This window comes from Hyalella azteca, unplaced genomic scaffold, assembly GCF_000764305.2.
Source record: "Hyalella azteca isolate HAZT.00-mixed unplaced genomic scaffold, Hazt_2.0.2 contig15455, whole genome shotgun sequence".
NCBI classification, from domain to species: Eukaryota; Metazoa; Arthropoda; class Malacostraca; order Amphipoda; family Hyalellidae; genus Hyalella; species Hyalella azteca.
This window is the reverse complement of record NW_025945309.1, coordinates 602,116-629,408: the sequence shown is the minus strand read 5'-3', so window position 1 is coordinate 629,408 and position 27,293 is coordinate 602,116. Positions and strand designations below refer to the sequence as shown.

Genomic DNA, 27,293 nt, shown 5'->3' with positions numbered 1-27,293 from the left:
TTATTGCTATAGAACTTATATACGCATCCTTTACTCATGATCTGATTCTGCTAAATAAATTATGCTCTTATCCTATATAGGAATGGGCATCACAATCCACATGAGTGCTCTGAAAATTATGGCCTCAATCGTGTCACGTTCATCGAAACTGTTAGAACTGAGAAAACTGTTCAAAATGACTTTCCAATGTTTGCACGAATGTATTCCATTGTGTTTTCCATATGCTGAAACAGAAGTTGCAAAATTTGTTAAAAATTATGACACACGCGATGCTACTAAGCTATAGGGATAATATGACTGATCGACAGCACACCATTAGTTGCTGGAAAATGTTTCCCGTCGCAGTGTTCAGTTGCCTAATTTACTAAAATTAGTTGAGTTCAGTTGCGCGTAGTTCCTGGTGTATAACAGAAGTGATGATTTCCATTGCAAGATGGTGAACTGAAGTGACCTATAATCTGTATGAAATATCATTGAACAAGCTGCTTATAAGTATTTGGAAGGGTCTCATGATATTTATTTCTAATTCAACTTTTTGGAATAAAATCGTGCTTAGCAGTTTCTACGGTCAATGTTGCGTAAGTCGCCTGTCTGAGCTGTCTCCCGCCTTGCATTGAACTCGAACATTTATTTTATAGAAAAATTACATTATACTGATCAAAAACAGCTTTGTTGGTTTTTAGCTTTCTAAAATAATTTTTAAGCTTTCTAAATAACACTAGAATATTCATTTTTATTCAGAAATCTTCTTTGTACTGAAGTGTGGCGACCAAAATCATGAAAATGGCAGTTGCGACGCACGCGTTATTGACGATGATTATATATATATACTGCGTAGGACTTTCATTGTATAAATTACCTGCTTCATATTTGTCTTTATTTCTAGAGGTAGAAACTTAAAGTATTAAAAAGAAGCGGTATATGAGCCATCGTGTCTAAGATGGCGGCTGACGTCGCCATAACGCAGCCTCGCTCCCTGGGGTAAGTACGACACTAGTGGGATCTTTATTACCCTGAACATCACAGTGATGGTCAATATTATTTCTAAAGACTATAATTGAAAATTTTTAGCTTTTCTGTCTGAGCTGTATCTGGAATGGAATTGAAATTGATCTGTTGCACATTTCCGATTTCATATCACCCATGTGAGTGGCCCAGTGGGTCATACAGGTCAGAAAACCAAGGTTAGAGCTGCGAGTTGTGGGTTTGATTCCTGGCTCAGCTACCTGCGACAGTTCTGGTAAAAATCAGCAAGGTGACCCGTCGGTTAAGCACAGCAAAATTGGTACACTGAGTTGCGTGTTCGAGACCGCAACTAGCTGTGAAAATTCTGTGATACTTAAAATCGGCGACATGTCTATATAAATGCTGACGTTAGAACCTGCCTCCAGCAATTCCTACCTCGAAATGATTGTGTCGGGTCATCATCCAACTCCCCACCCGGAAATGATTGTATGAAGCCACCATTCAACTACCATCCAGAACTGATTGGCTTAATGGCGCAATCATTCCGGCGTGGATTGTCTGCCCTCATGAGGATCTTCCATGAATCAAAAAAATTAAGTTAATGGCTGACGGCCGGCCGCTTATATGTCAGCCCTAATTTCTAATGGGAGTCACGATTCTATTGACTTAAGATTGTCATAATTAGAAGGCATTTATCCTGTAAATTATATGCTGACGTCAACCTAGTGCAGCGGTTGATTCAACCTACTTCAACAGCGCCCTACTAACAAAACATTAACTGCACTTGACGTTTGAGTTGAATTGATTGCGCCGCAGGCTTCCGTGACCTACGGAGTGAAGCTTTAATATGTGTTTGTTGGTAGTTAAGGCAACCCTGCGCTGTTACTGCGCACAGCACTTACTGCTCTTACTGCGCACAGCACTTACTGCTCTTACTGCGCACAGCACTTACTGCTCTTACTGCGCACAGCACTTACTGCTCTTACTGCGCACAGCATTTACTACTCTTACTCCGCACAGCATTTACTACTCTTACTCCGCACAGCACTTACTGCTCTTACTCCGCACAGCACTTACTACTCTTATGCGCGTTTTTCGGTGCCAGACATTTGATTGACTGAGTATTATGTCATTTTGTAAAACATGATGGTCAGGATAGTCGCTCTGCTGAGCAGCTCATCAGGGTTGCTGAACATCGTGGCACGAGTTATCGCTCTGAACTGCCACTGGCTCACCTCCCTCATTATTTGGTGCGCCTTCACGCTGAACGTTCTTGTGTCCCTTTCTTCTTATTTTAATATTTTTGGTTCTTCCGGTTACTCGGATTCAGGGAATCTAGATTCGTTGTATCTTTTTATATGGAAAGTTTGCTTTATCAAGGCTCACAGTTTTCAACGCTTGAAAGGTTAGATCGATAGAACTTTGTGCTCGTTATCTCATTATTTCGGTACTTACGCTTGAATTTTTCTGGATCAAATTAGGCTGTCTCTGTTGATTGTAAATTGTAATTTATTGTAAATGGATTGTACATAAATTTAGTTGAATCGTTTTCAATTAATATATAATGAATTTGCTTTGTCGCTTTATATATTTTTAAATTCATTGTTAGCTTGCGATTTAGGAAAATAATGATATAGGAAACAGACGAATAAATGGCGCCATGATCAGACGGTTGGCGGACAGACGATGGCTCGGGCGAGCAGACGACACGCGATGTGGTCACGCGACCGCGCCATCTGCGTCTTGTCCATCTGCCACCACTGGCGGCTACCCACTTGCCACCGCTGCCACCTGCCCATCTGCTACCGCTGCCACCTGTCATCTACTATCGCTGCCACCTGCCCATCTACTACCGCTGCCACCTTCCCATCTACTACCGCTGCCACCTGCCCATCTACTACCGCTGCCACCTGCCCATCTACCACCGCTGCCACCTGCCCATCTAACACCGCTGCCACCTGCCACATCTACCAGCGCCACCACCTGGCCGCCTGAACAGCTGACACATCTGCCCAGTTGCCACAACTGCCAAAGCTGCCATTTCCATGCCATTGCCACCGGCCCAGTTGCCATTTGTTCCTGACGCTCACGCAATGTGTGCGTGCAGCCAAGGTCAGCACTCAGGATATCGTCGGACGTCTTGACTGCCACAGGCGGCCTGGGGAGGAGGTGACGGGTGAACTGATCATCTGCTAGTATACCCTACAGCGGGAAACTCTCCTCTTACTTCTTCTTATATCGTAGAAACTCTTACTATATTCCTATAGCAGAAAAACTCGTCCTCTATATATATTTCTTCCGGGAGCAATTTCTCCCAAGGCAAAAAACTCTACGAATTTTTTTCGTCATCAGTTGGTGCTGCGATGATGCAGGCTAAAGTATTATTTAGGAGACCCCATTGAAACAAGCAAGGTTCTCATTGTTTTATTTAATGCGGGAACAAATTATCATATTTACAATTAGACAAACCATCGTAAAGTGCGTAGTCTGCACACAAGGTCTCACGGCATGATATACTGAATGTTCGGCCGCAGGGTTGCCGATGGTATCCTCGATTTTATTTTACTTTGAAAACTATTATGATAAATAACAAGAAAATTTCACAGGAAATTAATTATAAAAATATAACGCTGTGACGTCTGCTAGTAGCCTGTATTCTCAAAAATAAAATCTATTCTGCTTGCAGTCACGAATATTTAGCCAGAGATTGTCCGACGGTCAGATACGGCATTATAGGCTCAGCTGTTCGGTCCGTGTCTGTGGACTGACAGTGTAGCAACAGCTGTAGAAATTACGGCCTAAACTGCTGCCTAAACAGCTGCATAAACTGCTGCCTAAACAGCTGCTTCAACAGCTGCATAAACAGCTAAACTAAATCGCCCACTTTTCACTAAATGGGGAGTGGATGGCTCAAGGTCAAATGGCGTCTCTAAGCCTTTAATTTACGTAAAGAATTATCCGCAGCATTGATCAATACTCAATTATATTGGTTCCACTTATATTGGTTCCGTTTGGGCTGCTGAGCGCAGAGCTAAATCAAATGGGCACTTTTTGACCATCGCTGCCTCGTCTGATCTCCAACGGCCCGTTGCGCTTAAAGTTAAACTGATCTTGTAATCACTTAATAGGTTCATATAGACTAAAGTAATTTCAATCGATATTTATGACCACCTATCCCATGGTAAGCGAAATTTGGAATAGAAGAAGAAAGAAACAAGCGCAGCACGGATATTTTAGCAAGAAACTGAGACATTGCCTGGAGTGATGAATGGGAGGCCGTATAGGCGTAATGGCCCCAGACTAGAGGATGAACTGCTTGACTTGAAGACGTCGTTGATATAATGGCGCAGTCAGGGACTATGGCACAGTTGGGAGGGGGGCAGTGGTCCAGTCATGGTACAGTGGCGCAGTCAGGGAGCATGACGCCGTCAATGAAGTCTGCTCTGAACTTGACCTGTTCACGGTCCACACTTATCACTGACGTCAGTCCTGATACTGAATCAATTGTGCGATGGTCCTAAGTTGCGTTTTCATCGTGACGCATCGATTTTAAAGTTGGTTTTGAACGCCCGCAGCATGTGTGACTCAGAACAGCACCGCAGCCTTGAATTATACGATCATCTTTTCCTTCAACATGGGCTCGCCGCATGCCGCCTCAACATGAATAATATATACGTACATGTTTGAAATCTTGCCCATAAATCTAAATAAAAGCTTTGGGACTAAACAGCACCACTGGAACAAAGTATAAGAACTGTGAGCTAACCAAAACTGGGCACAAATGACAGCAATGGGTCATAAATAACGGCACCAGAGCTATCTTTCTAGCTGCTAACTGCAACAATTATCATGCTATACTGGCCTCATGTAACGGGTTATTGGGTCCTTCCGTGGCCGGTAGCGCCTATACACGAGGCCAATAGCATGGTAAATAGTGGCGATTAGTATTTGTAAGTTATACTGGCCGCCACTACATACTGTCCCCGTGTACAAGCACGTATTAATGCACCCAGATGTATCGGCAGCCCTCGCGAGGGCGGGTTGGAGGGGCAACAGCGGTCTAAATAGCTGGCCGTCGGTAAAGCGGCGATGATTCTCATTTCACGTCAAGAGAAACCAGCATGCATCACGCACCAGCTAATTTGTATGTATGTGCCTAAATGATGTATGAAGGAAAGGTCCGGCAGCCTGTAAACGTAAATTAGAGACGACCTTGCCTTTTACACTCGCAGCCAACAACGAAGCCGTGTTTGTGTTGATGGCTGAGCAGCAGCGAAGACACGCATATCGTATTCACTAATCATGCGCGCATATCGTCCTCACTAATCAGGTACGCATATCGTATTCACTAATCATGCGCGCATATCGTCCTCACTAATCAGGTACGCATATCGTATTCACTAATCATGCGCGCATATCGTCCTCACTAATCAGGTACGCATATCGTATTCACTAATCATGCGCGCATATCGTCCTCACTAATCAGGTACGCATATCGTATTCACTAATCATGCGCGCATATCGTCCTCACTAATCAGGCACGCATATCGTATTCACTAATCATGCGCGCATATCGTCCTCACTAATCAGGCACGCATATCGTATTCACTAATCATGCGCGCATATCGTCCTCACTAATCAGGCACGCATATCGTATTCACTAATCATGCGCGCATATCGTCCTCACTAATCAGGCACGCATATCGTATTCACTAATCATGCGCGCATATCGTCCTCACTAATCAGGCACGCATATCGTACTCACTAATCAGGCACGCATATTGTACTCACTAATCAGGCACGCATATCGTCCTCACTAATCAGGCACGCATATCGTTCTCACTAATCAGGCACGCATATTGTACTCACTAATCAGGCACGCATATCGTCCTCACTAATCAGGCACGCATATCGTTCTCACTAATCAGGCACGCATATTGTACTCACTAATCAGGCACGCATATCGTCCTCACTAATCAGGCACGCATATCGTTCTCACTAATCAGGCACGCATATTGTACTCACTAATCAGGCACGCATATCGTCCTCACTAATCAGGCACGCATATCGTTCTCACTAATCAGGCACGCATATTGTACTCACTAATCAGGCACGCATATCGTCATCACTAATCAGGCAGGAATAGTCTCAAACCATGCACATTGCGCACGGGTAAAAAGTCTCTGGCAATTAGTGAAGTCGACATCACGACTTCCGGCATTACAGGGGCAGAGAATACAGGGATGACAACCTACAACATGCAACGTTAGAGTCGCAATTGAAACAGCTTTCTGTAGGTTTAAATTATATTTATCCATTCTGCATTACCAACGTCTAAACTATGTTATTTATACTTGCATATTGCTGATTACTAATAAGGCAAAGTGCAGAGAGAACGATCGGTTTGTGTTGGCACCTGAGTCGATGTAGTTCTTTTTCCATGCCATTTTTAAGAACCAGTACCAGAGATAAGCTTGCCTGTACCAGAGATAAGCTTGCCAGTACCAGAGGTAAGCTTGCCTGTACCAGAGATAAGCTTGTATTCACCATTACCTTATCAGTGGCAGCCAGGGAAGTCGCTTGACTTCCCTTACCTCTGCGTGACATACTTGTTATATTATTGAAAGATAAACGAATCATGAAATTATTATTATTAGATTTAATAAACAGATACAATGAATTATTAAATAAAATGTAGCTGAGACGCTGCTTAGTGATAACCGAGGCGCGCTGCTTAATGCTATCTGGGCTGCAATCCATCAGCAGATAAGCCTGTCGTCAGCGGCCTAATGCCCTGAGATTCGCGTTCTGCAGGCTGAGATTTTAGCTAAATTATAAATATTGTGAAGCTATTTAACATGCAATGTCACGTCAAGGTCATGGCCGCTGGACGTCTAGAGCAGCAGGCACGGGATGTCTGAACCATAAGCTTGTTCAATAAAATTCTATTTATCTCATACACAGAATTAATATCGAACAGATATGATGCTTGCATTCACCTCTAGGCTTGTTTGTGTTGTAGGGTTGTACACTTCAAAGAACTTATCACAGCTCGAGTCTAACCTCTGGTCAGTGAATGAAAGTGTTTTCATTTTTTTACCATAAGGAAATGCTTTTATTTTACAAATATCCGTGAACTGTTAAGCCACCCCTCCTGATATTGGCTGCTCAGGAGAGCTCTGCATGGTTTGTTGTAATATTACGGCCAATCTCACTGAACTCACACACGACATTTAATTGTGAAGCACAAGCGTTTGTTATCTCAACAAAGACGGCGATAAGAGGCTGATAATGGCGCTATTACATCTGCTGCTCTGATACCGTTCGGGAGAATCAAGTAATTTGGGCACTCATGTTCTACAAGAACGTAGGAAAAAAACACCCTATAAGGACGGTGGTATTCACTACGAATAAAAAGATATCATCAGAAGAGAATCTTCAGATATTAACAAATGTGCCGCAAAATACAACACGATGTGTCGCTGTAATGCGAGATCGATTTGACTTTGAAGATCGATTTGATTTGATCGATTTGAAGTGCTTACGATGTCATCACACGCTGCAGCGTTTGTGGTGTCGGGATGCTGGCTGAAGGGATAGTTACACTCTATACGATGACGTACACTCTACATGATAGTGATGACGTATACTCAACATGATAGTTATGGCGCACACTCCACATGATAACGATGGCGTACACTCTATAACAGTCTACATGATAGTGATGACGTAAACTCTACATTATAATAATAACGTGCACTCTACAGACAGTGATGGCGTACACTCTACATGACAGTGATGACGTAAACCCTTCATGATAGTGATGACGCGCACTCTACAGACAGTAAAGACGTTCACTCTATGTGCTAGTGATGACGTACTCTCTATATGATAGTGAGGACGTACACTCTATATGGTAGTGATGGCGTTCGCATTGCATTATGAGAACTACCAAAAACTTTTTGTTCGTCACACCAGCGACGTGACATGCAGGATAAGCAGGTCACTCTCAGGTCACGAACTTTCCTGTGAACTTTCTTCGTCAAGGCGAGACGTGACACCATACCGCCTCATCCATAAACCTCGCTGAGAACTGTAGCCGAGACAACGGCGAGTGATGGCTGGCCACCTGTAAGCCGCCCATGATTCGTAAAATGGATCGTCATTGACGAATGTCGATGTCCCTGTTTGTTCTATGTCGTTTCTGACACGAATCTGCCGGCCGTGTTGCATGCGCGACGCTCCTTGCAAGCCTCCGGGTTAATCGGCACGACTCAATCGAAGCGTTTGGAGGTGCGACAGCCTTCGGGTCAGTTGGCCCAGTGCTGGGGCACACTGAACCAGGCCCATCAGTGGGGCTCAATCGAAGCGTTTGGAGGTGCGACGGCCTTCGGGTCAGTTGGCCCAGTGCTGGGGCACACTGAACCAGGCCCATCAGTGGGGCCCAATCGAAGCGTTTGGAAGTTTGACAGCCAACGGGTCAGTTGGCCCGGTGATTGCCCAACCATCGTCGAGGGCAACAAAAACTTTAAAATGAATGAGACTCTGTCCAATTAGTAAGACATATTTTGCTTTTAATTGGGTCATTTTGACCCAGTTCAGCCGGTAAAGCGGCGTATCCGTGCTACATACAAAAAGTGTGTCACTATTCCGACAACATGACCACGTATTTTTTCTGAGTGATGAGGTCTATATAGCCACCAGCTGATAGCTAAACATGCGACCATCGTCTCGATGACCGACCATCGTCCATCAATGCATCAAATGACCGACCATCGTCCATCAATGCATCAAATGACCGACCATCATGGCGGAGTTGAAGTCGGCGTGGCAGTCTTCATCAAGCCGCTATAAAAGTAATGTGATGTAGCACAGTTAATAGCCATCACATTATAGGATCGTAATAGCGACTGCCCATAATGGCAAGTCAGCGAACAACTTTCTGTAATATCATTAGAGGTCACGGTAATCCTTTCGAGATCTTTTTAATATCTCTGTATCGAAGAAAGCATTCGGAATCCGTATTGTTGCTCTTTATTCGTTAAAGCCCGGAATAACAGAAATTTCATACCTAAAACTTCAAATTCAGAACTTCAAATTCCCCAAAAATTTAAACGCCTACTCAAGAGCCCTATTTACACGTTAGACCAGGCAAAGTTACAGAACAGGAAACGTAATTTCAGCTACTCAGTTCACTTTTTGAAGGTTGATTATGAAGAACACACTACATGATGATGCAAATTTTATTATCTTGCTAATCAAGCTGCCCAAAATGTGCCTCAATATACTACTGATTACGTCTTCGATGAAATTCTTGATCTGCTGCATACTGAAGTTCAGCATGAGTGAACATTAGAGCGTTTATTGGAACTAACTTCATTTGATCGTTCATTGGAAGATACTTAAATACTGTGAGTAAACACCGTAGAGTTAGTTAGCAGGAATTGCTGCTCGCGATTAGATGGATGACTGGATGCCGATGTCTCCTAATAATTTAATACTGTGTTCTAATCATTATTAATAGAGAATATTAGAGTGTATATTCATTATTTTTACAAAGAGTATAATCAGTATGCAATACAAGGAGTATATATATTCATTATTCAACACAGAGAAGCAAATAATCCTGAGCTCTTCTGAAGCATTCGGTGTTTCTGAGTACGCGGTTGCCGCAAACTTACGATTGTCTAAACACGAAATTTCCAAGAAACTTATTGGCCACCTTAGAACTTAGGAGGCCGTAGACACCTTAGAACTTTAGAGTTCATGTTATACACCGTATATTTACGGTCACCGTAGACATCGTAGACGCTAAGTCACAGTAGATACCGAAGACGTTACGGTCACCGTAGACACCGTAGACGTTACGGTCACCGTAGACATCGTAGACGTTACGGTCACCGTAGACATCGTAGACGTTACGGTCACCGTAGACACCGTAGACGTTACGGTCACCGTAGACACCGTAGACGTTACTTTACAGTCACAGTAGACACCGTAGACGTTACGGTCACCATAGACACTGTAGACTTTACAGTCACCGTGGACACCGTAGACGTTACGGTCACCTTAGATACCGTGGACGTTGCGGTCACCGTAGACACAGTAGACGTTACGGTCACAGTAGACACCCTAGATGTTACGATCACCTTAGATACCGTAGACGTTGCGGTCACCGTAGACACAGTAGACGTCACGGTCACAGTAGACACCGTAGACGTTACAGTCACCGTAGACGTTACAGTCACCGTAGACGTTACAGTCACCGTAGACGTTACAGTCACCGTAGACGTTACAGTCACCGTAGACGTTGCAATTACCGTAGACGTTACAGTCACCGTAGACGTTGCAATCACCGTAGACGTTACAGTCACCGTAGACGTTACAGTCACCGTAGACGTTACAGTCACCGTAGACGTTGCAATCACCGTAGACGTTACAGTCACCGTGGACATTACGGTCACCGTAAACATTACGGTGACTGCGCAGGCTCACGTCGAGCGCGGCAGCCCCAGCGCAGGCATCGATTGGTCAGCAGATCGCGTGTGGCCGCAGCTTCTGTTTCCTTGACCGCAGTTTGATCCACCCAGCCTCAGGGTCGTAATTATTCAAAACAATCAATGTATTTATTCATCCTTTTTAGGGCCATAATTGTTTCATCCTTGGATGAAATTATTTAAAACAACAATCATGCGACATTCATGTATTTTTTCATCTCCAGGGCGTTATTACTTTTAATACTTAGAAAACTATTAGAAAGACGACTTAACTACCTTCTTATCTCAATAAATAAAGCGAGACTGTCGAAGGATCCTTAAGAAATTGTAAGCTATGCCGCAACGCATAATCGCAATAATCACTCTCAAACTATAATGATATCGCGTATAATTTGCAAGGATGATATTAAATTTGAGATAATATATTTATCAACAAGTATTCTGTTTAGAAATATGAATCCAGAAGTATTCATTGTACGGATTAATTCGGTTCCGTCATCAGGGCTGGCAATTCCTCTACATACGAAACTTTTCTGCTGCCGGGAACGACTTCTTCCCAACAATCACAGTTGGCGCTCGTGCCTATTATTTTTATGCGTGCATCTATGTCTATGGTCGGCCATCTGTAACATAATCATAATTTCTACAAGAAGTCAGCGTTAGGCGGGAGGAGTTATAACTAACGCTAACGCTACCATGGAGGTCAACGATAAGATGCAGGAGTTCTAACTAACGCTAGGTACCACAGATGTCACCGGAAGGTTGCAGGAGTTGTAACTAACGCCACCCCAGATGTCACCGGTAGGTTGTAGGAGTTGTAACTAACGCTCCCACAGATGTCACCGGTAGGCTGCAGGAGTTCTAACTAACGCTCCCACAGATGTCACCGGTAGGCTGCAGGAGTTCTAACTAACGCTCCCACAGATGTCACCGGTAGGTAGCAGGAGTTCTAACTAACGCTCCCACAGATGTCACCGGTAGGTAGCAGGAGTTCTTACTAACGCTACTACAGATGTCAACGATAAAGTGCAGGAGTTCTAACTAACACCACCACAGATGTCACCGGTAGGTAGCAGGAGTTCTAACTAACGCCACCACAGATGTCAACGATAGGTTGCAGGAGTTCTAACTAACGCCACCACAGATATCACCGCGTTAGGTTGCAGGAGTTCTAACTGCACCGCCAACGCTCCGGTCAAGGCCGTCCATAAAATATGATTGTCCTGCAGATGGCGAGGCGGCAAGAAGACGTCAAGCTTTTACAAGGAAGGTTGCTGCTCATAAATAACGAAGTTATCGCCAGTAAACGGCTAAACTTATTCCCAATCACGGCACGAGGTGATTGAGGCATACAGATGACCTTGACCTCTTTTAAACATGAACAGAATAAATAATGGTATAAATTGTATTTTATGCATACCGAAACTTGTACACAATTTACCAAGATTGAAGTACATGATCAATCGAAATGGATCTAGTAACTTTAATAGTGTACCGCTACAACTTTTTCAAAAACAATCCAAGGCTTTATATTCATAAGAAATTTCTCAAAATTTCTTCATCGACGTTCATTGTAAAACGCATCGAAGACAAAACTTCTTTGTCTCTTGTAAAAAATCATCGGAATAATACGTAAACGCATTTTTTTTAATAAAGACTTAAAGATTGGGTAAGGTTCCCATGCCTGTCACTTCAAATATACTCAAATAGCTAGGGGCTGTAGGCTCTCGTATCCAAGATAATTACCGTGTACGGATATTAACTTGACATTGTTTATTTATTATGAAATTCTCTAACATTGATAAATGCGGAGGAGGGTTACATTCAAACGGGAAACTTATTTTAACTTTGGTCTGATACAGAAATAAAAAGTTTAAGTTTCATTTCAATTTATAAATAGAACTTCGATGGAAGTTCCGGGTTGATAGTGTATTTGAAATTATTTTCCTTTCATTACGGTACTTTAGTTTATTAATTATTAACTGGAAGATGCGGTTCGGGGTGACGGGATTTTAAATAATGGATAACCTTTCAAGCACAACCAAGTTAACCAAGTAGCAGGGCAAAGACAAGCGACCAACTCAAGGTGGATTTTTTTCTGCTCCATCTCAATGTTTTCATTCAGTAACATTATTCATTCAGAATAATTCATTTAGTTGGGCTATATATCCTCATGACAGATTTTAAATAATACGCGATAATATAGCAAAGTTCGTGTACCAACACTTTCTACGCCTTATTAACTTCGTCGATTCACATGTTCAAAAGCTAATGAATCAAATCATGCGTAAATAATGGCGTGTTGAGGCAGCGTGAGTCAGACTGCAGGCACCCAGACTCCCGCACCGTGGCACCCATCGATTGCAGAGCTGCCTTAGGATGCAAGCTTTTGTGCCGTCATCGACTGAGCGCTTCCTTTCTCTCAAGACGAACTTCCTGGCCTGCGTCCTGGGGGCGAGCGATACAGGATGGGGGATCTAGATCACTTAGGGAGCATGAGCTGGACCATATAGGGATAATGAGCTAGATCATTTAGGGATCATGAGCTGGATCATTTAGGGATCATGAGCTGGATCATGTAGGGATCATGAGCTAGACCATTTAGGGATCATGAGCTGGATCATGTAGGGATCATGAGCTAGATCATTTAGGGATCATGAGCTGGATCATTTAGGGATCATGAGCTGGATCATTTAGGGATCATGAGCAAGATCATTTAGGTATCATGNTTTAGAGATCATGAGCTACATCATTTAGGGATCATGAGCTACATCATTTAGGGATCATGAGCTACATCATTTAGGGATCATGAGCTCCATCATTTAGGGATCATGAGTTACATCATTTAGAGATCATGAGCTACATCATTTAGGGATCATGAGCTACATCATTTAGAGATCATGAGCTACATCATTTAGAGATCATTAGTTTGGTACAGTACAAGTAAACTCGAGACGAAAAATGCTGTCTTATATAGAGAAGGTTAGAGAGAAGTCCTGATGAAGGTTACCGTCTGTTAAAGACTATAGAGATGATGACGATGCAGGCAAACTTTGGACGAAGAATACGGAACTTATCGTTGAAACTAAAGTTTTAACATGATTTTTATCCATCTAAATGCCGGAAGAGTGATTAAAAAACTTTTAAATGGAAACTGACGCCTTAGCTTTGCTCGAATCTCTATTACAGTAGCAATATTTCCCCCTATACACCCAAATCGCTTGAAGGAAATATAGCATCAAGAATTTAAAGCCCCCAAGAGCGAGAACAAATACAGAAACAAATCAACTTGAGGATTATTTCAAACTTTTAATTATTGCAGAAAATGTTTATATACAGTCTGTGGAGTTTTCTCTGAATAACTTCGTTGTCTTACAAATTCCTTTCCGTGCCCCGTAGAGTTTACTCAGAGACATGAATGGGTCAAATTAATATGTCCAAAAATGACTCGTAGGTTGCTCTTGATATGTACAATGGTTTACTGATGCGCCCTTTTCTGGGGGCCAGCGTGACCCATATAAGGGAAAGAAGTACGTCGATACTTAGACGATACTTACTTCTTCATCGTCCTTACTTACTTCTTCTTTCAGTGTTTTATTGCAATCGAAACGTTCGTAGAAAATGTGTTCTCATCGATCGACAAATTGAAATAATATTTAAATGACATTTCAGATGTTGTCAACTAATTTCCTTAGTGTCACGCAAGAAATATTTGCTGAATAACATACAGACTAATGAATACCTAATTCTTCTAAACTAATAAACATCATATGAGAGCTTGCCAGCCGTGAAACGACATTTTAATGAGCGCCCTTTGGCACCACCAGCGCCCTTAAGCAACACCGGCGCCCTTTGGCACCACCAGCGCCCTTTAGCAGCACCAGCGCCCTTTGGCAGCACCAGCGCCCTTTAGCACCACCAGCGCCCTTTGGCACCACCAGCGCCCTTTAGCAGCACCAGCGCCCTTTGGCACCACCAGCGCCCTTTAGCAGCACCAGCGCCCTTTGGCAGCACCAGCGCCCTTTAGCACCACCAGCGCCCTTTGGCACCACTCACCAGCGCCCTTTAGCAGCACCAGCGCCCTTTGGCACCACCAGCGCCCTTTAGCAGCACCAGCGCCTGTGCCCTGGCAGCGTCCCCTTAAGGACCACTTAGCGCAAATGGCGCGCCCTTCACTGACCTCCATGCCCCACATACATGACCTTCAGCGTACCACGTTGAACATATTACCAGTGAACTCTAGTACACTCTTGGTTACAATAATAATTATAGTAAAGTAAACAATAACTACTTTTTTAACAAGTAAGCAATATTTACTTGGTTACAATTTGCATCTCTTCTTCATAATTTAGTTCACTAATCACATTTCTAATTTTTGTTTCTGCCACAACTGCTGCATTTAATTATTTGAGGAAGAGAAATGTTATCAATACAAGCCCTCTACTATACGGTGGGGCCTTCAGGCCGCTACGAGGCGTTAAGATCGTATGTTATACGGTAGTCTTAATACAGTAGTAGATAGTAATATAAATAGTAAGAAAATATATATTAAGATGTCCTAAGATCATACTCAAAGCTGTACATAAGGATGAATTGCACATATTATTATTCCAAATCAAATAATATTGTAATTGAAATAAAACATATTAAAAAATTTATATCAGCTTTTGGAAGGTATTAAACGTTACGCAAGTTAGGCTACAAGCGAACTACTAGAAAATAATCTTAGCAGGGATCATTCTCAGCCAATCATGCAGCCGTTACTTGGTCACGTCCATAGCTATTGGCCGCCACTCGCTATTAGCCACTGAAGCAGGCAGTGCCCCTCTACACGACACCACTAGCTCGGTAATAGTGGCGGTTAGTACTGGCCACAGCCTCACAGTGGCTGCCACAAATGGCCTCGTGTAAACGAACCTCGCCGGATCGGAGAGTGGGAGCGGGCTCTATCTCGAATATCAAATTTGCTTGCATCTAGAAGTATAGGCGTTAGCGATATATTTTAACATCTTGAATAGCTTCAAATGTTGAAAACTGACGAAATTCTGTAAAAATAAATGTCTGAAAAAAATCATTATTTTAAATTCACGCTAAGAAAGGCATAATATATCCCGTTAAAATGATATACGTTCCCGGAAATTACAGAGCTGTTGCATTGTCCGGGGAGTATTGTCTCGTATCTTCTCGTATAAAAAAAAAAACAGCGAGACTAAGATGCTCAGCCTCGAAAGGTTCTTCGTGTTCTCTGCGACTGAGGCTCAGGGGTTGACATCAAAGACCCTATAACCGACAAGGAGGCTCGTAACTTAAAACAAATTTGTACTGTTAGGTCCCTCGTTTGAAAGTAGCAGTTTTCAAACAGAGTCTTGGTGGAGTGTTTCGTCCTTGAAGATAATTAGTCAAGAAGTATCCGCGGTTCAAGGATTGGGCAGACATGACCGTCAGTCACGCCGTGGTCCCATCACCTGACGCTGGTCGATCTAGTGCCCCACCAGCTGGCAGTGAGTGAGGTGTGTGAGTGTCGGTCGCTCCAAGCATTGACTTGACGTGCGCCAGACGATCCTGCTAGACTCCTATACTGCTTCACCCGACTTCTAACGTTATATACTTTTAAATATGTCCGGCTCCTGAATGCTATAAAATTTGTAAATTTTTGTAACTTTTATCTGGACTTAATCATAGAGAAGAATGCGTTTGCATCTGTCATGTGGTGTTACACGTTAACAGCCATTCATAGTTCAGAGTTAAACACGTTAACAGCCAATCACAGTTCAGAGTTAAACACGTTAACAGCCAATCACAGTTCAGAGTTAAACACGTTAACAGCCAATAGCGCGTTAACAGCCAATCACAGTTCAGAGCTAAACACGTTAACAGCCAATCACAGTTCAGAGCTAAGCACGTATTAATAAACTCGTCAAACAATGTCTGCAAATTCCAAATATTTAGTTCACATTCATCATTTTCTTGTTGAATCAGGATATTTTGATATGTATTCAAAATATGCACCATCGATCGAAGGATGTATCAGAAGTTACAGTTTGCGTACGAAATTCTTGATGGTAATCAAATGGGGCTGAAATCCGTGACATTTTGGGCTGGTGTCTTGATAATATCACGCATGTCGATCGGTTCTGGACCACACACTAAATTCTGACGTATGACATCCAATTATATTATTGCTATATGAATATGTTATAACAATATTAGGCTGAAAAAACTTATTCTTGCTTGATAAAATGTAAAAAAAAACTTATAACAATAATAGGGGGAAAGAATTTTTTTCTGTAAAATGATTTGGTAAGCATGATTAACCTCGCCACTTTCCTACGAAAATAAGTCTCAAAAATGTGTCGAAAATGCATATGATATCGCTACTGTATATTGTGCTAAATAAATGTTTATCGGTTATTAGTGTATAGCTAAAAAGCCCAGCCGCTTACGATGTCCTACCTTATACCTTAATAAGTTTTTAGTCTATTGTTATGTATCATTAAATTATCTTTTCTCTATGGACCGCAAATGAATCTAGTATATTCTGCTGGCATTTTCAGTGTCTAAGTTGATTCGACTGACAAATTACGACGTGCTAAGTACACTTTATCTAAAGCACACATAAGTGTACTGTGCTCTGCGTCATACAGCTGTACAGCTGTGTCGTGCATGTGTACAGCTGTGCCGTGCAGGTGTACAGCTGTGCCGTGCAGGTGTACAGCTGTGCCGTGCAGGTGTACAGCTGTGTCGTGCAAGTGTACATCTGTGCCGTGCAGGTGTACAGCTGTGCCATGCAGGTGTACAGCTGTGCCGTGCAGGTGTACAGCTGTGCCGTGCAGGTGTACAGCTGTGTCGTGCAGGTGTACAGCTGTGCCGTGCAGGTGTACAGCTGTGTTTACCTGACCTGCTAGTGCAGGTGTCAGCTCATGCCTAACCTGCTAGTGCAGGTGTCAGCTCTTACCTGACCTGCTAGTGCAGGTGTCAGCTCATACCTGACCTGCTGTTACAGCACCTCAAATTTAGAGCCATGTCCGCCACTCCATTACTTTTTCGCGCGCTCTTAATCCCTTAGAATTACGCAGACAAAAAATACTCAGTCAGGTTAATCCTACCGACTTTCATGACGAAATTTGAGTTATTCCTGTAAGTTATCTGAACAAGAGCACAACGGGCGCCTGCGTGCGGGGCAAGCGAGCCTAATTTGCATGTGAAGCGGCTCATGGCCTAGCTATGCAGGCATATTCTTCAACGCCGAAGATACAATACTATTCTAAACGTGAGAACGCCGGCCGCTTCACTGCACTCTGTTGCACGCCATCGTTGTCGGATGTCGTTCGGTTGCTGACAAGGGGTGGTTCAGTGGTTACAGGTTGGATTTCCACGATTGGAGCAGTGAGATACGGCTACCTGCGACAGTTCTGGTCGGATCGGTTAGGTTGCATGGCGGCTTTGTATACAGCAAAATTGGAATGGCAAGTTGCGTGTTCGAGACACGCAACAAGCTGTGAAAATTCTCCGATGTTCATAATCAGCAACAGGTCCGACGACCTAATCAACGCTAACACCGATATTATATTATTATACCTCGTGCCCTTCATCTTGTCGTAAAAATATTTATATAAATACAACATTTTTTAGGTATTAAACGTTGAAAATTCTGTCACAACGGCTACTTACCTATAGTATTGTTATAGTAGTATCTCTGTATCTAGTATCACTAGTATTTCCTCAGTATCTCTGTTCACTAGTATTTCCCCAATAATAATTTCTGCAAACTTTCCCAGTTATTCTATAAGCTATCGGAATCTTCAGTAACTATTCTGACCACTTCAAACTATTTTAATGTCTTTCCTATTCTGCCCAGAGCTGACCCAGCGTACGCTGACCCTGCGTTCTACGATCCCAGCGCAGTCGCTGCACCGCAAAGCCTGCAGTACTACCCTGGTTACTCCCAGCAACCTGACTACTACCAGCAGGGAGAAGACTACTACCAGCAGGAGGCTGATCCGTACGCAGATTACGAAGGATATCCAGAGTACGATCCAGCTGGTGAGCAATACGAGGATTACCAGGAGGAATACCCGAGCGACTACCCCTACCCTGAGGGCGGTGACGGGTACGACGACGGTTACTACGACGAGGAAGAGGGGCCTCAATACGACGGGTTCTACCCCGACAACGCAGACCAGTTCAGGGACGTGTCCATCTACCAGCGAGAGCCGCGTCAGCGAGGCGAATACGTCATAGACGACGACGACGACGACGACGATCGCTTCGCCGTCAGGGAGTCCCGGCAGCCCCTGGCGCAGGCAGTCGCCCCCGCCCGGCGCGCCCCTCGCACGGAGATCGTCCTCGACACGTGAGTCCTTATCTTCATTAATTGATAATTAGGTAAACAAGTCAATTATTAGCCCACAAAATTGATCGTAAATCACAAAATTATATCCATTTTTCAAGTCAGAGTATTTTCATTCATTCCCCTCCCCCTTGCATCTTCTTAACCGCAGTGGGTAAGTACGTAAATAATTACAATGAATACGAGATTCCCAAGCTACCCAGCGCAGCTCCGTTCCTCGACGGTTCATGCATCACCTGGTAACTGATCACAGCTAGAAAGTCAGTGAAGATCATTCGTTCAAGCTGCTTGTATTTTTATCCTTTATCATTTTAAAATATATCACCTGTAGAGGAATCGGTATTTTCAAAAGTTTTCTGTTTTTCAACTGTAGAAATGGTGATATTAGAGAAAGCGGTCCACTAACTCTCTTTATATAAACTCAGTTTAACACCAAGCAGCTATTTACGAAGCATACGTGATTTACGATCATCGTTAGCCAGAAAAAATGATCTAAATATGTTGCTTTTGTCAGTCCGGGAGAAGAAGACGACCACATCGGGTACTCCACAACTCATGCCGACTACCCAGCCCACGACCTAAGGCGCGCACCACGCGAGCGCCCCCTACGCGTCTCGGGCGAAGAGATCGTCATCGACGAAGACGTCGATCCTCTTCACGCTGACAGCGAGACCCGTCGCGCCTACGGCCCTCCACCCCGCCAACCCAGGGAGCCCGTGGCGCGATCCAAATCCTACGGGGAGATCGTGATCGACGAGGATCTCGCGGGCATCCCGCAGGAAAGTGAGACCCGGCGGGCATACGCCGCACCCCCTCGTGACCAAAGGCAGCAAATCAGGAGGTCTAGATCACTTGGGGACCTGATCATCGTCGACGACGAGGCTAGGAGTGAACTGCCGCAAGCCAGCGAAAGCCACGCTGCGTATCCGGCGTACGACCGCGTCGCGCGGCCGCAGGTAAGATCCTGGCTTGCCATTAGATCATTAAAGTAACTTGGGGCGCTACGCACAGCGGCTCGAACGATTTTAAATCATTTAATATTCAATATACTGACCTATTATGGCTATTTTCTCAAGTTCTGGCTTGTGGTTCTATACCCACTAATGGCGAAAAACCAAGCAGCAGAAACACGTTTGAGCGTAAGTATGGTGAGCAATTACTTCAAGCTAAGAAGAACATCTGAGTTAGCTATTGTAATTGTCACTAAAATCTATCTACATTAATAGGCACAGAAGATCGAACACGTTATGAACTACCTTTGGATTACGTGGTTATTGCCAACATTACAGTAAAAAAATTATCTAATTAGAGAATATGTCTTCCATTCAAAAATTGAAACGTTTTATTTTCCTCTTTCATGACATGTACTTAAATAATCATCTGTTGTACAAATATTATGCTTAATTATTTTTCTCGTTCAGCGAGTACAGTACGCAGCTGGATACGAGGGCGAGTCACTACCATTGGAGACGAACACCGAGACCAAGTCCCAGTACGTCGAGCAGACAGGCACTCGACCTCGGCGCCGCCAAGACGCCTATATCTACTCGAATGAATACCTTCCTTTGGATGACAGTGAAACTAAATCTCAATATAAAGAAGTCAGGGGAGGTCGCCAACCACCGATCAGAGCGAAGACAAGCCTTCGGCACACTGGTGTGTCAGGCAACCTAACCGAAACCCACTCGAGTTATCAAGAGAAAAGAGGGGAACGAGCTCGCCCCACTCGACTAGGCACGAGTCTCAAGCCACAAGGAGTATCAGGAGAAGGCAGTGAGACACAGCAAGAGTTTAAGTATAAGACAGCTCGAGTTCAGCGACCAGGCATCAAGCAAGTTGGGAGCCTCAAGCAGTCCGGAGAACTGGATGGCAAATCTGAAACTAAAGATCGCTACACCGATAAGAAAGTTCCGCGTTCGATATTGAGAAAAGTTTCAGATAACATCAAGCCGGAAGGAAGCTTCTCAAAAGATACTGAATACGACTCGAAGTTTCAGAATGTGCCTAACGGAAAACAAAGGCCTGTAAGGAAGTCAGATACTTTAGCTCAAAGTGGTGAGTTGCAGAAAGAGACAACATACGTGACTACCTACACGGAAAAACAAGCCCCCAGATCTAAGGCTGCCAAGAAACAAGATAATCTTGCATCTGAAGGGACTTTGGAGCAAGAGACTGAGTACGACCTGAGATACAAAAAGTTTCAGGCTCAGAGATTTCGCGGAGATAAAAAAAGCGATAACCTCAAGATCGAAGGAAGCCTTGACCAAAACACTGAATATGAACAAAATTTTGGAATTAAAAAAACTCAACGACCTCGCGGAAAGAGAATAGAAGATAACCTGAAATCAGAAGGGGAAATCGAAAAGTCTTCAGAGTACGATCAACGATTCCAAAGATTGTATGCAGTGAAGCCCAAACAAAAAAGGCAAGAAGACACACTCAAATCTGAAGGTGACTTGCAAAAGGACACCGAATATTATCAACGATTTAAAGCAGTGAACACTAGCCGCCCTTCGAAAATAAAAGCACAGGATAACCTGAGAGTGCAAGGAGAACTTCAAAGTGATACAGAATATGACAAGAAGTTTAAAGGCATTGCTGGGGCACGGCCTAAACAGATAAAAGTGAAAGGCAGTCTAAAAGTTGAAGGCGAACTTCAAAAAGAGACCGAGTACGACGGTCGTTTCCGGGGACTGAACGCAATTCGACCCAAGAAAGTGATTGGAAAAGACACGTTGAAAATAGAAGGTGATTTGTCAAACGGGACTGAATACTACCAGAAGTTCCAAGGTACTCGAACTACTCGACCTCCTAAAGTAAAGGCAGGAGATAATTTGCGAATCGAAGGAGACCTAGCGAACGGCACAGAGTACGAGAGGAGGTTCAAAGGTGCCAGAGGTGTTCGCCCATTAGTTGTTCGTGGACGAGATAATTTACAAATTCAAGGAGACCTAGAGAAAGACACCGAGTACGATAAAAGGTACACAGGTGCCCGAGCATTGAGACCTAAGAAGATCAAAGCTACTGATAACTTGCAGATCCAAGGCACGCGAGAAAATCATACAGAATACGATCAGAGATATCAAGGAGCAAGAGCTGCGCGACCCAAGAAGGTTAAAGGACCGGACAACTTAAAGATTCAAGGGAATCTCTTTCAAGACACAGAATATGATCAAAAATTCCAAGGAACTAGAGGTGCTCGCCCTGCAAAAGTCATAGGTAAGGATAATCTGCGTATTGAAGGAGATCTAGAAAAAGATACCGAGTACGATCAGAGGTATCAAGGCGGCAAAGCAGCTCGACCTGCAAAGGTTAAAGCCGAAGATAACCTTCACATTGAAGGAGATCTAGAAAAAGATACCGAGTACGATCAGAGGTATCAAGGCGGTAGAGCAAATCGACCTGCAAAGGCTAAAGCCGAAGATAACCTTCGTATTGAAGGAGATCTAGAAAAAGATACCGAGTACGATCAAAGGTATCAGGGCGGCAAAGCAGCTCGACCTGCAAAGGTTAAAGCCGAAGATAACCTTCGTATTGAAGGAGATCTAGAAAAAGATACCGAATACGATCAGAGGTATCAAGGCGGCAAAGCAAATCGACCGGAGAAAGTTAAATCCGAAGATAACCTTCGCATTGAAGGAGATCTAGAAAAAGATACCGAGTACGATCAGAGGTATCAAGGCGGTAAAGCAACTCGACCAGCAAAAGTTAAAGCCAATGATAACCTTCGTATTGAAGGAGATCTAGGAAAAGATACCGAGTACGAGCAACGGTTCTTAGGTGCGAAAGGGAATCGAGTCAAGAAAATCAAAAGTCAAGACCAAATTCGAGTTGCTGGTGAACTCCAAAAGGAAACCGAGTACGGCCAAAAATTTCATACCAAAAAACCTGAGCAGTCTTCAAAACCGACTTCCCAATTTACGCGCAGACCTTCTGTGGAGTTAAAAGAGGATTTGGAGTATAAAAAAAATTTTGTCGCTAACACTGGTCGAAAGGTGACTCCAAAGAAGGGTGCAGATAATCTTCGCGCTAGCGGTAAATTGAACGCAGGTACCGAAAATCTAAAGCAGTTTGCAGGGAACGCCAGTAGCAAAGGAAAAGCAAAGCCCCAACAAGACAATTTGCGATCTGACGGACAATTCCATAAAGAAACAGAGTACGAAGGTAAATTTTTGGGGCTGAACAAGCCGAAAACTAAAGGCAGCAAGCCAGCTGATACTCTTGAAACCAAGGGAGATATTACAAAAGAAACTGAGTATAATGAGAACTTCCTGCCTTCGTCCTTAGCAAAGACTACTCAGCTGAAACCTGTCGACAATCTTCAGACGATTAGTCAGCTGCAGCAACAGCAACAGCAGGAGCAGGACGACATAGCTGATAGCATCCCAAACCAAATTACACAGAACCAAGAAGAGGAACAACAGCCCTCATTATCATCGAATATTCTAGATGACGAAGAGATAGAAGAAGAGACCGAAGAGGTCGTCGATGAAGAACCTGAGGAAGACAAAGTTCAGCGTGAGCAGAACTTTGAAAAATCTGGGCTACCTTCTGGTCCTGGACTCACTATCATTGGCGGTACTGGCAATATTCGGCTCGCTAATCAAGAAGAGTACCGAAATAATTACAAAGGAACTCCTATGAAAGGTTTTCTCCGCCGTATCATACCAGCTTAGGCTTAAGTAAAATAATTATCTCTGTGTGGCAATTTTCTCATTATTTTCTAGATGATCCCCAAGCGCCAGTCCCGTTACAAGATTCCTGACAGTCTTCAGTCTTTTGGTGAATTTGAAGGCAACACCGAAGTTCGAGAAAGCTTTCGCTTCTTTACATTTGCACCTCGATCAGAAAAGACTTACACGAAGGAGCAGAGGAATCAATCTAATTTCCATGTTCATGAGCCTGTTTCTAAAATACAAAACGTTGACACTAAAGCAAGTCTGAACGCCAACACACCAGATGAACTTGCGCCTCCTGTCCAAGCTCAGGGTACGGGAAACGATGCTTCGCAGAATTCGAGACGCACTACAAAGCCGTTAAATTTTGCAAGGAAAATTGAAGGCATACCAGGAAGAAATTCTGAAGCTAACAGGAACACACATCAACGTCATGAAGATAGCTCGAAGCAGGACGGGGACCTTCAAGGCCTTCCTCAACCCCACGACCATTTCGACATGAACCAAGTTAGGAGGAGCATAGCTCCGCCGCACAAAGGGGAACTTGTCACCGATGGTTCCTTCGGCGGCGAAACTGAATTCCACGATCGATATAAGCGATTGAGTGCAAAACGTGAAATTGCTGGGAAACACTCAGACCACATTGAGTTTACAGGAGACTTCAGTAGCGTATCCGAAATAAAGGAGAAGTATCAAACCTATCCAAATAAGAGAAACATTGCAAAGCGACATTCCAGCACTCTAAAAATGGAGGGAGATTTCCATAGCAAATCAGAATTGCATGACAATTTCAGCAGACACGAGGGAGTCAGAAACATTGCTGCTCGTCACGGAACAACACTCAAGCTTGAGGGGAATTTTAACTCTTCCACTGAGCTAAAGGATCGTTTCAAACCTCAGGATCTGCAAAGGAACATCGCTCCTCGACAAGTGGCGTCTCTGAGACCAGAGGGAAAATTTGGTGAGACGTCAGAGCTGCGAGAAAAATTTCCAAGACATGAGCCGTTGAGGAGCATTGCTGCAAGACACCCGACTGAAATGAAAATGGAAGGAGACTTCAATGCCTCATCTGAACTAAAAGAAAAATTTCCGGCTCATGAAGCAACAAGATGTATTGCTAGAAGGCATGAAGCCAATTTACGTCCTGAAGGAGATTTTAGCAACGAAGTTTCTGAAGTACATGGCCAATATCAATTGCTTCCTCTGCAACGGAATATTGTAGGTCGTCATCCTACTCACTTGAAATTAGATGGAAATTTCGGTGAAACATCCGAGCTCAAGGACAAGTTCAAACCTCACGAACTCAGAAGGTTTATCGCTAAGCGTCACAGCGCAAAAATGAAGCTGGAGGGAGACTTTGGTGAGAACTCTGAACTGCACGACAAATTCAAGCCTCATGCCCTTGAACGCAACATAGCCAAAAGACACGACGCTGAAATGAAGCTAGAAGGAGATTTCCAAGAAACTTCGGAACTGCGCGACAAATTCAAGCCACATGAGCTGCATCGCAACATTGCCAAAAGACACGACACTGAAATGAAGCTTGAAGGTGATTTCCAAGAAACATCGGAACTGCGCGACAAATTCAAACCTCATGAACTGCATCGTAACATTGCCAAAAGACACGACGCTGAAATGAAGCTTGAAGGTGATTTCAAGGAAATTTCGGAGCTGCGCGACAAATTCAAGCCACATGAATTGCAACGTGTCATAGCTAAAAGACACGACGCTGAAATGAAGCTAGAAGGTGATTTCCAAGAAACGTCGGAACTGCGCGACAAATTCAAGCCTATTGCAGTAAAACGTGTGATCGCAAAGCGGCACAGTGCCATGATGAAGATGCATGGGGAATTCGGAGAGACTTCTGAGCTACATGACAAATATAAACCTCATGAGACACAGCGCAATATCGCCAAGAGGCCTTCGAACGCGATAAAACTTGAGGGCAATTTCGATGAAACGTCTGAGCTTCGAGACAAATTTAAGAAGCACGAACTTAGAAGGGACATTGCACAGAGACACATTGCGAACCTCAAGCAAGAAGGTGTTTTCGGAGAAACTTCGGAAATCCACGATCAATTCAGGGCCCATGAAGTAAAAAGGTTCATCGCTGAACGGCACAAAGATATGATCAATGTAGAAGGTGAGTTTGGTGAAGCTTCTGAAAATCACGATAAATTTAAAGCTCATGAAAGCAGCAAAAGCATCGCGAAAAGGCATGGCGCGAATCTCCGAGTCGAAGGCGACTTCGAACAAACTTCTGAGTTGAAAGCTAACTTCCACGGTCACGAGCCCAAGCGCAATATTGCTAAGAAACACAGCGCCGTTTTGAAAATGGAAGGAGTCTTTGGTGTTGCTTCGGAGATGCACGATAGATTCAAGAGGTTCAGTGGCGTAAAACGTAACATCGTTAAGCGGCACAGCGGCAACCTCAAGTCGCGGGGGCATTTTGAAAGACTCACTGAAAATAGCGACCATTTCAAGGGACACAGAGCTGTCCGGCACCTAGCTCTCCGACATCTGCCGGTACTCAAGCTCGAAGGAGACTTCGGGGAAATATCCGAGCTAAGTGACAAGTTCACGAAGCTTGAACTCAAACGAAACATCGCTAAGCGACCTAACTGCCTCCTAAAGGTAGAGGGAAAGTTTGGAGAGTTATCGGAGGTGAGAGATAAATATCGAAGACCTGTTGACTTCAAACGCAACATCACGGTCAAGAATAACGAAGATCACCTTTGGCTCGAAGGATCACGCGTACCGGTCAAAGGCAACACCGAATCTTTGGATAATTACAAGTCTTTCTCTGGTGTGAGTTCGAGTGCCTTGCGAGTGCCTCCTAAATATACTTACAACGTCCCCGTCCCTGTTGCATAACATCAGGCCTAAATAGTTCTTTATAATGAGTTGAATACACGTAGGCTAACATAAATTATGAGATATAAAGTATATGTAACAAATTAAGCTGCAAACCAAAATTTTTTGATAGCTCATGTAAATTCTTGGACAGGAGAGGAGGATGTGCGCTGCGCTGAATAATGTAAATTCATCAGCTTCCGTAGATGTGTCAGCGAGAAGAGCTCTTATAGTCTCGCGTTTGCACTCGAAATGTGTATTTTTTCTTTAATCATTTAGTGATTTGCTTTCTTAACTTACGACACGAAATAATCATCGCTAGCTATGCTTCATAAATAAGTGTTGGGGTTTGTTTGTTCAGTCAAACTCACCGCGTCAACACTAACACTGTTGTGCTTCAATTCTTAATCCATGATTGTTTCTGCGAAACAAACTCTTGAAATACGAGTGTAGAACTTACCTACGACTAGACAATGGGCTAACATAAAGGTTGTTACTAGAAAGGAGCAATGGTATAAACCACTAAAATAATCATCTAGGCTTACGTAGGCTTGCTGACGAGACCGATCTCTAGCCTCGAGTTAGGGAATCTGGGCATCTCCGTCCACTGCTGCCTACCAAGAAGTCGACAGTTCATTGGGTCCTCCATCGAATGGCCCTATAAAATCCAGCTCTTTTCGCCCAACTTTGGAAATAATTTTATGTTATCAAATCAGTGAGTGATTACACGATTTAGTTTCATTAATGTCTCTAGCACTCGTAAAACTATGATTTAAATTCAGTAAAATATGTATGTATATGAAGGAATAGTTGGATAGATTATCGATTTTATTAATTGTATTAACTGAAAATGAGCAATTTAGTTGTTTTTAAAGCTGCTTAACTATAGAAAACTGTTAACTAATTAGTTACATCTTCATTTAGATGTTATTTCATTTGCAAAAATGCACC

General features: G+C 43.5%; 2 protein-coding genes across 2 annotated transcripts; both read left to right on the top strand.

Moving 5' to 3' along the window:
* Window positions 1–902: 902 nt before the first annotated feature.
* On the top strand, window positions 903–23,489 carry LOC108681015. Its single transcript, XM_018169952.2, has 4 exons — window positions 903–981; window positions 18,322–18,816; window positions 19,328–19,769; window positions 20,235–23,489. Exons 1-4 carry the CDS (start codon window positions 941–943, stop codon window positions 23,487–23,489), a joined length of 4,233 nt encoding a protein of 1,410 aa, XP_018025441.1. The 5' UTR covers window positions 903–940.
* LOC108681030 lies at window positions 23,477–27,293 on the top strand. Its single transcript, XM_018169986.2, has one exon. The coding sequence runs from the start codon at window positions 23,541–23,543 to the stop codon at window positions 26,361–26,363; it is 2,823 nt and encodes a 940-aa protein (XP_018025475.1). The 5' UTR covers window positions 23,477–23,540; the 3' UTR covers window positions 26,364–27,293.